Source organism: Narcine bancroftii, chromosome 11, assembly GCF_036971445.1.
Source record: "Narcine bancroftii isolate sNarBan1 chromosome 11, sNarBan1.hap1, whole genome shotgun sequence".
NCBI lineage: Eukaryota > Metazoa > Chordata > Chondrichthyes > Torpediniformes > Narcinidae > Narcine > Narcine bancroftii.
Genome location: NC_091479.1, coordinates 87,607,992 through 87,622,392, shown reverse-complemented (window position 1 = coordinate 87,622,392; position 14,401 = coordinate 87,607,992). Strand labels below are relative to the sequence as shown.

The 14,401-nt window shown below is 35.8% G+C and overlaps 1 protein-coding gene across 7 annotated transcripts in view; it reads left to right on the top strand.

Moving 5' to 3' along the window:
• Positions 1–14,401, top strand: part of cttnbp2 (cortactin binding protein 2) — a 94,921-nt gene that overhangs the window by 51,117 nt on the left and 29,403 nt on the right. For all 7 annotated transcript variants that reach the window (XR_011346692.1, XM_069903894.1, XM_069903895.1 and 4 more), the window contains 6 exons: positions 1,339–1,489; positions 2,828–3,082; positions 5,651–5,768; positions 9,234–9,500; positions 12,088–12,183; positions 13,444–13,523. Coding sequence is in view for 6 of the 7 variants with exons in the window: in XM_069903894.1 (XP_069759995.1) it covers positions 1,339–1,489; positions 2,828–3,082; positions 5,651–5,768; positions 9,234–9,500; positions 12,088–12,183; positions 13,444–13,523 (967 nt within the window). In the remaining variant the exon portion in view is untranslated. The remainder of the gene's footprint in view (positions 1–1,338; positions 1,490–2,827; positions 3,083–5,650; positions 5,769–9,233; positions 9,501–12,087; positions 12,184–13,443; positions 13,524–14,401) is intronic.

Below are 14,401 nucleotides of genomic sequence, written 5' to 3'. Positions count from 1 at the left end.
TTCCTCAGGAATTTACGGAGGTTTGACCTGACATTGGAAACGCTGGCAAATTTACACAGATGTGTGGTGGAAAGTGTGCTGACCAGCTACATCATGGTCTGGTATGGGGACACCAATACCCCCGAGTGTAAAGCCCTGCAAAATGTAGTGGACACAGCCCAGGATATCACGGATGAAATCACTTGATAAAGAGCTCAAGCCCAAAACGTCAGTTTTGTATTTTTATCTTTGCTATATAAAGGACACTTCTTGACTTGCTGAGTTCCTCCAGCATTGTGTTTTTACTTCAACCATGATATCTACAGATTTTTGTGTTTTACTTAATATCACGAGTAAAACTCTCCCACCAACAAGAACACCTACTGGCAATGCTGCCCTTGGAGAGCAACAGCAATTATCAAGGATCCACACCACCCAGCACATGCTTTGTTCTTGTTGCTACCATCAGGAAAGAGGTATAGGTGCCACAAGACTTGCATAACTGGGTTCAAGAACAGGTGCTACTTTTCCACCGTCAGACCCCCTCAACAAGAAACTCAATGAGGGACTTATTTAAGGGCTCTTACTTATACACTTTGTTTTTTTTTCCACATACAGTTTGTTTACATTTATCTTCTTGAGTAAGTTTACATGTGTAGGTTGAGTCAATTTTTTTTGCACTGCCAATAAGTGGTAATTCTGACTCGCCCACAGGAAAAAAGAATCTCAGGGTTGTATGTGGTGAAATGGAAAAAGAATCTCAGGGTTGTATGTGTGTAATGGAAAAAGAATCTCAGGGTTGTATGTGGTGTAATGGAAAAAGAATCTCAGGGTTGTATGTGGTGAAATGGAAAAAGAATCTCAGGGTTGTATGTGGTGTAATGGAAAAAGAATCTCAGGGTTGTATGTGGTGTAATGTATGCACTCTGACAATGAATCTGAAACTGTCACCTGGAAACAAAAGTTTTTCTCTCTGCTGAACTAGAAACAGGAGCTAGGCAAATCTCCTCTTTTCCCTCACCATATCACTGCACCTGCATGCCTATCATGCAAGCCAGCTAAATTCCTTACTCCTTCATGACTTCCAATTGATTCTGGGATTATGACTGTAAGAAATAAACTTTCCTTCAGAATGCATCCCTCTTGACTGAAAATGCAAGCAGATGAACTCAGCATCTGTCAATTTTGCATTCAGTGTGGGTATTTGGACCTTTCAGGATGACGTGATCTCCCTTGTCTCTTTACCTCCATATCTCAGTTTCCCTCATTAAGGCAATTAACCTGAAAAAAAAAGCAAGTTCACTGTCATGGTGTGTTTCAAAATTAGAACTTATATGTAGAATTTTTGTTTCTTAACAGATGCACTGAAGTACTTATTGCTTTTGGTGCAAATATAAATTATGCTGCTGAAGAAGATCAGACTCCTCTGTATCTTTCATGTATAAATGGACATGTTGAATGCACACTTGTTTTATTGGAGGCTGGAGTGAATTATAGTACAATGACTATTGTAAGTATTAGAAATTAAAATCTCTACTGTATGTCACTTAATATGAACATTTGAAAGTTACATTCTTCATTGACTTATCAAATCATAATTTTTGAATTAAGAAGTTCTGACTTTATTGACCAGTTTATTTTCAAGTGCACTAAAATTGTAGTTTTCAGATATTTTGTCTGATTTACTTTTGAAAATTATTTGATATTTAAGCTTTCAGCATTAGTATGACTGTATAATTTGCAAGTCATTTTATTTGATAAGGATGATCACCAAATAAAATAAATGGTATTGACCTATTAGTTTGATGTCAAAACAGAATATGGTGAATTGCTTGAAGATGCAATATTTTTCTTGTATATAATTTATCACACAATAATTTAAAATTGATCAGTTTCTGAGTGGGAAACTAAACAAAGCTTAATATAAACCCTTATGAAAATTGCTCACAAAGTGTGAAGCTAAATTTACATTGCTTGATAACTAATGGTGATTAGAATAGTTGAAATAAAAATAGTTTCAAATTGAAATAAAATCTGAAAATCTTACTAAATGATAAATTAATAGTTAATAAACCTTCTAAAGATGTGTGCAATTTAGACAATTCATTGATGTGCCTTGGAGCTGTTGTAGTCTGAGGATCTTCCTTCTGTAAAGAGACAATTTGTTGAGATGGTATTAAGATTAACTGGGGCAGAGGTCATAGTTAATGTTATAAAGAAAATACAACCTAGTGATTGTCCTTATCCAGACCTAACAAGGGGAAGTTACTGGCTGAACCAAAGATATGACATCACTGATCTGTGTTTTTCTAATTCTAGAGATCTGCATGCCGTGTGACGGCTTAGTCTGCCTTTGTGTTACTAAAGTTGCCCGTGGACTTTTATGTTTTGAAATGTTGATATGTTAAGCATGAAGGATTTTGTTGTAATATGTACGAGAGGTACAGTTTTTTTGTGTATAAGCTTTCAACATGTTCACATTTCAAGATACCATCCCATAATAACACTTGCACTAATCCTGTATTTTTGCTATGCATTCTGGGCATATGTTATAGACTGGCACTGTGAAGCATGTTTAAAAGTTGGACGTATTTTCTTCTATTCACTAGCCAGCATAGTGAATTTCTACTACCAATTATGTGTTCCGTAGCTTTTATTTTTGACTAAAATTATTTACTTTTTGTTGCTTAATCAATATTAGCTTTACATTCTCAAAGTATTTGCTTTGAGAAACTTAATTTCTCATGTGAGGAAATTTATTTTTATTTTCAATTGATGACTAATGGGTTTTATAGCAGGATGACCTTCAGGTAAATGAAATTAAATTGGAGACTTTCCTTCCTTTTAGAATGGCTGGACTCCCTTTCATGCAGCTGTGAATTCTGGTCACATAGATTGCCTGAAGCTTCTCATGTATCATCGAGTAGCTGAGGACAGACGGTTTACTGATGACTCAGAACACAAGTCCAGCTCCATTGACCCTGAATGTGCAGAAGGGAGTGATAAATTCAGAGCGGAAAATATGGTTTCAGCTGACCTAATCAACCACGCTGACACAGAAGGCTGGACAGCTGCCCATATTGCTGCATCTAAAGGTTTTAAGGTCTGTTTTGTAACATTATATTGCTGCAAAGTAGCTGACTCGTTCAAACCTTAAATTTAAATTAAGATTTCTGTAAAGTTGTTCCTATTACTTGGATTGCAATTTTATATATTTCAGACCCTGCATAATATTTTCAAAATGGAAATACTGATTTTGAGGTTCCTGTGCCTCAAAACATAAGACTTTAACAGATTCCTGTAGATATTACAATGTCAGAATGTCTGTTTTGATCAGCTTAACATAACTGAATGTGAAGGTCAAGTAATGCTTCACTTGGTTTCCTGGTCTACTGACCCACAAATCAGCACCGACTGTATGTAATTGTATGTCTGACCACACATTTTCTTCCAGTTAAGAGTTAGATAATTTATGCATGTAAATAGCTATCTAAAAATATTACAAATTGTCTTATAACAAAATAAGTTTCTAATTTAAAAGTACACAGCCTTTTTAACTATTTACAATTTGTGATTTTTGAAACATAGAATTGTGTGACATTAAGGTCTTCTTCTATTGAGGTTTAGCCAAAAAAAAAAATATATATATATAGGTATTGGTTCTGATGAATTGAACAAATCTATTCCACTGCAAAAATGATTCACATATATGTTGGGAATAAAGTTGAGGATGTTTTCTCTTGCTGAGTGAGTAGCTAAATATTAGAAGGAAGATGGCATTTGCCAGCTATGCAACATTAGGAACTCTGGATGAACAAAGGGTTTTAGGTATTCAAGTGCAGAAATTATGCACTAAACCCCAGAGGCACAGCATACTAAAGGATGAAAATTGTAGCTAAACAGGGCCATGGGCTTTATCTAAAGTATTATGTTCAGTTCTGGACATTACACCAAACAAAGGATTATCCACCTTGGAATGGATAGAACATAGATACACAGGGAAGGTACTAGAGCTAAAAAGGGAATGCTTACATACACCATACTGAAATATAGATGAAGTGGACAGAATATATATATATTTTTTAAAAAGGTTACTTTATTCAGGGTTAATTTTAGAAGCCACAGCATTCTGTTCCCTGAAATGCTGTTGAAGCAAAGTTGTTAAAAAATGTTAATATAGATATTTTTTATTGGGTGAGAGTATTACAGATTACAAATTGAATTTGGATATATAAATTAAGGTACTAGTACATTGTAGTTAGAATCTTGATTCTGGAATCAAGAGTCTGGAAAAACAACCAACTGAAAAACCTCACAAAGATAAGCGTATACAGAGCCGTTGTCATACCCACACTCCTGTTCGGCTCCGAATCATGGGTCCTCTACCGGCACCACCTACGGCTCCTAGAACGCTTCCACCAGCGTTGTCTCCGCTCCATCCTCAACATCCATTGGAGCGCTCACACCCCTAACGTCGAGGTACTCGAGATGGCAGAGGTCGACAGCATCGAGTCCACGCTGCTGAAGATCCAGCTGCGCTGGATGGGTCACGTCTCCAGAATGGAGGACCATCGCCTTCCCAAGATCGTATTATATGGCGAGCTCTCCACTGGCCACCGTGACAGAGGTGCACCAAAGAAAAGGTACAAGGACTGCCTAAAGAAATCTCTTGGTGCCTGCCACATTGACCACCGCCAGTGGGCTGATAACGCCTCAAACCGTGCATCTTGGCGCCTCACAGTTTGGCGGGCAGCAGCCTCCTTTGAAGAAGACCGCAGAGCCCACCTCACTGACAAAAGGCAAAGGAGGAAAAACCCAACACCCAACCCCAACCAACCAATTTTCCCTTGCAACCGCTGCAATCGTGTCTGCCTGTCCCGCATCGGACTGGTCAGCCACAAACGAGCCTGCAGCTGACGTGGACTTTTTACCCCCTCCATAAATCTTCGTCCGCGAAGCCAAGCCAAAGAAGAGAAAAAAAACATTGTAGTTAGAATCTTGATCACAATCTGAATAGTGGAATAGCCAGTGGTTTGAATGGCCTTTATTTTGCTGCTGTGTGTCACATTAATGTTGTCTGTAAGGTCAGCATGGACTGTTTGCATGATGCAAAGCTCTCGTGTTTGATGTAGGATGGGGTAAGTTGCTTTGGCAAGCATCAAGACAAGGTGCAAAGAGAAAAATCAAATATATTTTGAATCAATAGAAGAAAATCAGAGAAAATTTTCTGTTGGTAAATTGCAAGAGCAATTATCCAAAGGGAGAAATGTAAAAATACAAAATAATGAAGATGGTAAAAAAAAATTTTTTTAAGATTAGGTGATCAAGTTGTTATTTCATCTGGTTAGTTTGGAAGATTTTTCAGTTTTGTTAATACTGTATTTTATCCCTTGGGAAGGTACGAGCTGTTGCAGCTGAAGTGTGGAACAAAAAAATGGATGTATGAAACTTCCTTTTAGAATGCCATTCCAAAGGACAGTTTGGGAAATCCTTTATTAAAAAATTTGTTTCCATAAAATAGAATTAAATTGAAAACACCTCCGTACGGGAAAAGAACCTTTCCACATCATTCTATCTTTTCAGAATCGTTTAGAGAGAGGATGTGTGCCACAAGGAACAAAACTGCTTCATCAGATTTGTTTTTTTCCCCTGTTATCTTTCCCTGTTCTAGAATTGCCTGGAAATGCTCTGCAGGCACAGTGAGTTGGATCCAAATCGGAAGGATAAATGTCAACGGACTGTACATGATGTTGCCACAGATGACTGCAAACATCTGCTGGAGAATTGGAGTGAGTAAAGTAAAATATCGAGGGAATATTAAATGTGTTTTACAGTGTGACCGCTGTAAGCAAGTTGTGGGATTTGAGTTATTTTTCCACTTTAATTCAGTGCTTTATAAAGAGATTGCTTTGTACTTTTAGTATTCAAAAGAAATAAAATGACACATGTTTTGGACATCAGTTACTTTGAAAAGCTAACCCATGAAAACAATTATTTTCTGACTCCAAACTTTTGAACGTTTATTCTATTGTATATTATGTAAATGTTTTTATGTATATAAATCAGAGAATTCTAATCCCAAGTTGTTCAATATTCTTGTTAAAATTTAATAATGTACTGAGATACTATGGAGTAATACTGACATTATTCTTCAAATGTTAATTATAGCACTGCATCATCTTTGCACTTTATTGTAGTTTATATGTATTGAATCAAAATATATTGATGCAGTTTCTGTTACTTTGCAAAGGGTGATCCACCTAACAAAATGATATCCACATACATTGGTAATTAAGCTTTTGCATGCTCTTTGGTTTTGTGGGCTATGTTTACCATAGTGTTGGTGATGTGCTTTGTTTACTATGTGATGTGTCATAGAGGTGGATCTAAATACCATTCCAAGTGTAATGACAATTTAGATAATTTTAAGATTTTTAAAATCTAGGTATTAGATCCAATAATCTAAATTAAAAAATATGATCACATTGCAAATTATTTCCTCTATGAAATGCTGCTTTTGTTGATATTTGCTAAATTTTGCATGTTTTTTGGGAAATGGAAATTGTTTAAAAAAATGTTGTCCAATTTAGGATCTTCAGAAGCTGATTTACATTTCTTTTGAACACCTTGCTTGCACTCGTATGGCTGTTCTCTTGATATTTGTATGTAGTTTATAATTGCTTGTGATTGTAATAGCAGATAGGTTTTTACTTAGAGTTGAGCAGTAACAAGGTTATGTTACTTTTTTTTATTGGCAAATCAGGAAATAAATGTGAATTTCACATGCACGGCACTAGATGTGAAAGTCAAAGGTAACTGGTTTAATTACAAATATCTCCCAATTATATCGAATGGAAATTGTCATTTTAATAAATCCATATAAAATTTTTATTTGAATGAATTGAATTAAATCCATCTGTGTTCAAGAAGTGAACTCCATACTTAGTGAAATATTTAATAGCTATAATCTTTAATATTGCACCTATAGTAAAACTTATTAAGAATATCAGGTCCAGGCAGCTATATCGAAAGTGGGATGCATTATGGGTTTGTGTCTCTAATGTAGTTTTAAAGCATGTGATTGAGGCCACATTTATACCATGCACCCTGTAATGTATATTTTCCCCCCTTATTTCTAATGCCCAAACTATTGCTAATATTAATTTGATTTCAGCTTTAACTATGCATTTTTCTCGTTCATCGTTCTTTGTTATAACCTTTATGGAACTACCTCATTTATTGTTCTTCATTTTATTCCCTGTTATTGTAGATCTTAGTTCTGTTAGGAGATTTTTTTAAACACTCATAAAGTTTGATAGAGGTGTTTAAGACTGCAGTGATGGTGATTTTCCAAGAGGCTGCCATTCATTCAGACTTGTTGGTGGTCTTCAGAGCTCGTAAATACACAAGGATAAGAGGCATATGTTTTCTGTGAACTATCATGAGGTTTTTTTGATTTCATTGGCTGGTCTGCTTCTGGACCTCCATAGTAGCTAGACTAATCAGAGCAGCACTCTAGCTGCCAGGTTTAACAGCTGGAGTATAATGACATCCATTAAAGCAGTACTCACACTCTAGTATGGGAACAGAGAGGCTGGAGTTGCAAGTATACCGTTTTCTGAAAGTGGTGACATAGGTAGACAAAAGCGTGAAGAAGCATTATGGCATGCTTGCCTTCATTGGATGGGGCACTGAGGACAAGACCTCGGAATCGTATTATAGCTGCACAAGACATTGGTGAAACTACACCAAGATTAATGTGTGCAATTCTGATTGCCATGCTGCACGAAAGAGGTGATTAAGTTACAGAGGGAGTGGATGTTGCTGGGACTGAAGGGCATAACTTCTAAGGAGAGACAAGAAAGGGTGGGACTGTTTTCCCTGGAGGGAAAGAGGCTAAGGAATGACTTCATCAGGGTATATAAAGTTATGAGGAGCATAGATTAGATGAAAGGTCTTTAATCCAGGTAGGGGTGATTAAGACTAGATGGCATAGGCTTGAAGGAAAAGTAGAACATTTTAAAGGAGAACTGAGGTGGATTGTTTTTACAATAAGGGTGGTGGACATATGGAATGAGCTGCCAGGAAAAGTGGTTAGAGGTGAGTGCAGTAAGATATTTGGTTAATGGATAGGAAAGTTGCAATGCAGACCAATAGAACTAATTCAGGAAGCACCTTGGTAAGCATGGACGAGTTGGGCCGTAGGGCCTGTTTCCATGCTGTATGATTCTATGAATTTCGAAATTAATGACAAACAGCTTTAGCTCATCGTTGGTGCAGAAATAATATCTTCTTCCAATTCCATTAATAGCCACAGATATCAAGAAAAATGACTCACATGCTCTCAATATAATTTTTATGCCTGGCAAGAGTAATGACACCAATGTCAACTCGTATTTAGGGAGGCCCAAACATTGTAGGGTAGAATTCATACTTGCTTACTTTCACAAAATACACAATGTAATAGTGTATGTAAGTTGTACTCTAATTTGAAGATTCAGATCCGTTGCCTTTCTTAGAATTGATTTTTTGCCTACTCTATCACTTCTGTAATTCACGTGACTAAAGACTAAATTTTATCCATATGTGGAGTAGAGGTATTTCTTGAATTGCACAATTCATGATTTCCTGGAGGTTCAGGGAATTAGTAGGATCAGGATTCCAAAAAGGGAATTTCATCTGCTAAACAACTTGAAAATGTTTAACATTAACACTGGATGCCTGTGATACTTTTCTATTCATTTGTGTAAAACATTCCAAATTTTGAAAATGAGATAAAATAAAAAGTATTTTAAAGAAACATTAAACCAGCCACCTTGAGTGGGAAGCAACAATGAATTTTTTTCATCAGTATTTATGATAGTTTCCTTCAGAGGGTGGGGGTGGGGGTAGTGGTGCAGTGTGTCCTGAAATGATTAGTTCTCTAACTTTTAAACTATTTTTCTCAATTGCTAACTCATTGGTCAGTTGAAAAATGCTTGAGATGAGCCATGGTATGTATCAATTTGACATCAGCTGATTAATTAGCAAAATCTCTTTTTCATAGCCTGCGGCAAAGTTGCTTCCATTGGTTTTGCCTAGCATTTTCTATAGTGGTTTCCTTTTAATTTCAGTTTTGTAGACATGATTTTCATTTTAATTTAGAACTCCCAGTGATTTAACCAAGTTGTGATTTTTGTGTACCATGTGATTTTTTGGGGGGTGTCTAAATCCAAGTTGATTATTTTTACTTCCTTGTACATTTTGTTCTACAGATGCACACAAGGTACTGCTACAAATTTCCATGAAACAAAGTGAACAGGTTTGTAGCGGTACTGAACATGTTGAGAATAGCATTAGAGTTGGCAACTTGATCATCCACAAACAGACTACCTGGGATGACTTGTCTAAAGCTGTAACAGTGACACTGAAGAATCACTACACAACGGTCATGCATGGATGGGAATTGCCAGAGGCTTCAATATTTGTGAATAATACTGAATACAGTTTTATTTCAAGTGGCATATCTGCAGTTGAAATAGGTACATGTTCACTTAGATTATATTAAAAATCTCCATTTTCACATTAAAGTGAACATTTATTTGGATAAAGTTGTTAACTGTCCAATCTTTCATTGGACAAACCAATACTAGTTCCATCAGATTGCGCCTTCAGATATCTGGACCCTAAACTCTGGAATTGCTTTCGTCATTTACCCACTTTTAATTTTTTTTTGCCATAGTATTTAATTTAGCTTGGTAATCTTTCATTGTGTTAGCAATATCACATCTCAATGCAGGTATTGTAATTCATCCAGTTCCAAAATTTCATTGATAAAATGAAGTGAAACTTTTAATAATGTTCTGTGATATTATACCAATGGTGCAAGAATTGCAGTGCAGCAACCTTTTCTGAAATTTGTTGCACAATCAATGGAGTTTCTACTTGGTGAGGGATAACTTTTTTTCCCCACCATCTCTCATCCTTTCTTTGTTTTAGTGTATATTAAATTAAACTGATATCATGTATTGTATAAGATGGTAATCTTTAGACTGAGTCTCATGACTATATTAGTTTGGTATATAATTTGGCTTCAGGAGTATCACAAATTATAGGAAAGCTGTATATTAACAATCTGAATCACTGTTCATGGTAGAAGGGGGATTATGGAGTGTTTTTTTTTGTGGTGTAACCAATTATTTTTGGAACCTTAAATTGTACATTGTACACGATGAGTCTCCACTGCATAATTTTTGTAGATGAAAATTTGTTTAAAATGCAGACTGAAAATGTTGACCGTGGTTAAAAACCAACATCTTTGCTAATCAGTCATCAATACTTATAATTTTGCTTTGGTTTTGTTCACTTTTCTCATTAATATGCTTAACATTTTAAGTAAAGTTTTCATTTTATTAAAATCTCTATTACTCTTTTTGCATAACAATTACGGTTAACACCAACTTCAGTCTTGAATTGATGTTAGGCAAGAGACTGCAGATACTGGAATGTGGAGCAACAAGCAAATCTGCTGGAGGAACTTAATGGGTTGAGCAGCACCAGTGAGAGAAAAATGCACAATTCTTTATCTCCCATCAACGCTCCTTGAACCATTGAGTTCCTCCAGCAGTTGGGCACCCCTTCATTTGAATAATGCAAACTGAAATGCCCATGTCTGACTTCACATTTTCCAGATCTGCAGTGAATTGGAGCCTAATTTGCTGTCAGCTTGTATACAGTATAAAAAAAGGTTGTGAGCCAGCTACCATGCAATGGAAAATTTGATTAAAGGATTGATCAATTGAAATATACTGGCAGAAATTTAATGGATCTTTTAGAAAGCACAGAATAAATGCGTGCAACATGAAAGAAAATTCCAAAGGAGATTCCATTATGTCATTAACAAAAAAGATGGCTTCAAAATTGAAGAAAAAGCAGGCGGTAAAAGTCAGCAGATGATACAACATGTAAAAGACAGTTAAATGTAACTCAAATATCAATAAAGAAGGAAAAATTAGGACCCAAAATTAAGCAAACCAGAAATACAGCAAAACCCCAATATCCAACACCTATTGAAATTGGTAGATGCTAGATAATTGAAATTTCTGGGTGTTTGAGACTACATCGTTGAGTGACTGGCAAACTAACAGCGAGGCGTGCCAGTTTTAAACATCTTTATTTTTTACTTATTTATTTTCCACGTTTTTTTTGTCGGTTGTTTGAATTCCTATAACAGGGATTTTAGTGTATTAAAATTATAGAAGTTTCCACAGATATTTGAAAGAAAATACTATAAAATGAATATTGGTCCCATAGAAAGTGTGTCTAAGGAATTACTAATAAAAGCCAAGAAGATGCCAGATAAATGAGCATTTTGCACGTGTTCGTGCTATCAATGATACATCCCTGCAATGGGTGTAAATCAGATGCTGAGAAAGGAACGCGAAATGATTAAAATCGCAAGGAAGTACACAGAATTGCCTTGGAGTCTTGATGGATGTCACAATATTTTCTGAAACCAATTTGTAAAGAGAAATCCACAAATTGATTTGGTAGTTTAAGTGAGTGGCCATGGGGAGGGAATCTAGGAAATAAAGTATAATGTGAAATGCATTCAATTTTTTTAGCAAAAGTAAAAATGCAGAATATTACTTACATGGTGAGAGATTCCATTTCTGAGAAACAAAGGGATCTGTATGCTCTGATACAAAATTTAAAAAAAATAATAACTGTAGCAAATACTAGAAAAATTATCAAAATGTCATTGTTTATTATTAGAGGAACTAAATGCAAATGCATGGAGGATTTGGTTTGTAGTGTGAGAGGCCAAGTCACCAACTTCTACTCCTAATTTGTATGTTCACATACACCAAAAACTTTCTGTGGACATGCTGAATTAGGATTACAGTCAGTTCAGCCACGATCATGTTAAATGGCAGAGAAGGCTTGAAAGAGCATGTGAAGTAGGCCTGCCCTTTAATTAGTTGGAGTGTATGTATGGTTATACAATGGGGTTTATGCTGCTGTTACTTACCAAGGCTGAAGTAGCATTTTGTTAATACTTTGGTTAAAGTGAAGAATTCTGTTTCTGAATTGTAAAACTGAAACCTAAATTTTGCGTTTCTTTCACAGGAGATGAAATTTGGATTCCAGGACAAATTTTGATGGCATCTCCTTGGTCCTTGATAAACGAGAGTCAAAACAAATTTGTCACAGTATTCTTAAATGGTCAGATTTCTTCTCTTACAATTGCACTATGTATTACAGTTGTTGCTGCATTATTGATTTGTTCTTAAAATCAGGATTGATTTGTAGAAGTTACAGCACAGAAGAAATCAGTTATGAGCAAACTACTCTTGATTTAGCTTTGAGCAATAATCTTAGCTTCATGTATTAAATATTGTAATTATTCCTCCTGAATTTTTAACAAAGTACTTTAGATTTAGTGTCTATGATTTAATTAAATATCTCAAAGGTGAAAGTATCTATAAATGTATCTTTATGTTGCATATGTAAATTTACTATGAAATGGAAGCTGTATTTCTGAATCTTCTCTAGTAATTTTGTGAAGCTAAAAGCTGTTGAATCAGTTATTCATTAGTGTACATCCTATTGCAATTAATGTCCTTTGAAATATACATAGAGGAAGATCAGTTTCATGGGAAGTTGGTTTAAAAACACTTTGTTACATTGAATCTGCATTTATCGTTACAGAATGATTTATGTCCTGTCTCCACAAAGCATAAAGTTAGCATACAAGTCTATACTAGTCAATACTAGCAGTCTGCTTTTTAAAAATAATATGTATATTTTTAATGAATTTGGAATGTCCTGATTGCCCAGTTAAAGTCCAGTAAAAACCATCATTAAGATGAGAGTTTTGTAAATGTGGCTCATCAGTAGAATTCTCAACCATCAGTACACTAAACATGAAATCATGGATATGTTATCAATATTTTCTGTCCATTCAAATCAAGTTTGTCATCAGATTGCATAAGTACAACTGGACGCAACAGCATTCTCCAGTCCTCTGTGCGAAACACGCAGACACATAGCTAGACGTAACACATGTACAGGCAAAATACATATGCAGGACAAGTATTCATCTATACAAATAAATAAATATATGTTAGTTTGTAAGTATGAGAGTCTGGGATGGTTAGCATGAGCAGATCCTTTGGTCATTCAGCATTCTCACTGCTCGTGGGAAGAAGCTGTTTCTTAGCCAGGTGGTGCTGGCTCTGATCCTTCTGTCTTTCCCATTGTGAGCAGCTGAATGATGCTGTGAGTGGCTGGTGGAAAATGTGAAGAACTGGTGAATGAAAGCCCCCTGGTATCAATGTTGTCAATTTCTTCACTCTTGTGCTTCTGCACTTTTTTATAAAATACACTGCATTGATACGTTTTAAAATCTTTCATGGAGAAAAGCTGAGTAATGTGTATATTAAAAAATTACTTTTTTATACTAATAACATTTCAATTTAACAGTTTTACAGGAGGGATTCCTTGGAAGCATTGCTTATGGCTCTCTCATTCCTGTTTGTATACTTAAGAATTACCTCCGGCTGGTACGACACAAGTATATTAATACATTATTGTTTAGTATTTAATGTGCACCATGATATCATGGTACTTTTTATGTATATTAGAAATATTAATAGAGTTTTATTTGAGCATCTATTTGGATTGCCAAACTTGGGTATAACAAAATAATTTGAGACATTTTTTAGATTATTGATGAAGACCATTTTATTTTGTCACCTTAAGTGTAATATAGAGAAGCATGATATGGTATTGGTATTTTCTGAAGGGTTATAAATCTCTTGGTGCCTGCCACATTGACCACCGCCAGTGGGCTGATATCGCCTCAAACTGTCCATCTTGGCGCCTCACAGTTCGGCGGGCAGCAACCTCCTTTGAAGAAGACCGCAGAGCCCACCTCACTGACAAAAGACAAAGGAGGAAAAACCCAACACCCAACCCCAACCCACCAATTTTCCCCTGCAACCACTGCAACCGTGTCTGCCTGTCCCGCATCGGACTTGTCAGCCACAAACGAGCCTGCAGCTGACGTGGACATTTACCCCTCCATAAATCTTCGTCTGTGAAGCCAAGCCAAAGAAAAAGGAATATTTTGTTCACAAAAATTCAATGATCATCAAGGAAAAATGACTGAATACTTAAAATTCAGTCACCTGAAGTACTTGTTTTGGGAGAAAATAAACTTCCAGTAATTTAATGCAAGCTAATGTTCCCAAGTTCTGTATGGATGGTGTCTGCTGTGGCAAAATGTCATTTAAGTCTCAATTTTTGGAGAAGGGTAAATATTAAAGTTGTAGAATGAAATAAAGGACAAGTTTTAATGATAGAATGGAAATTTTAGATTTATTAGTCAGGTTCAAGTAAGGCAAATGTGGATCCTGGGGTATTAAGAGAGATAAAGGAG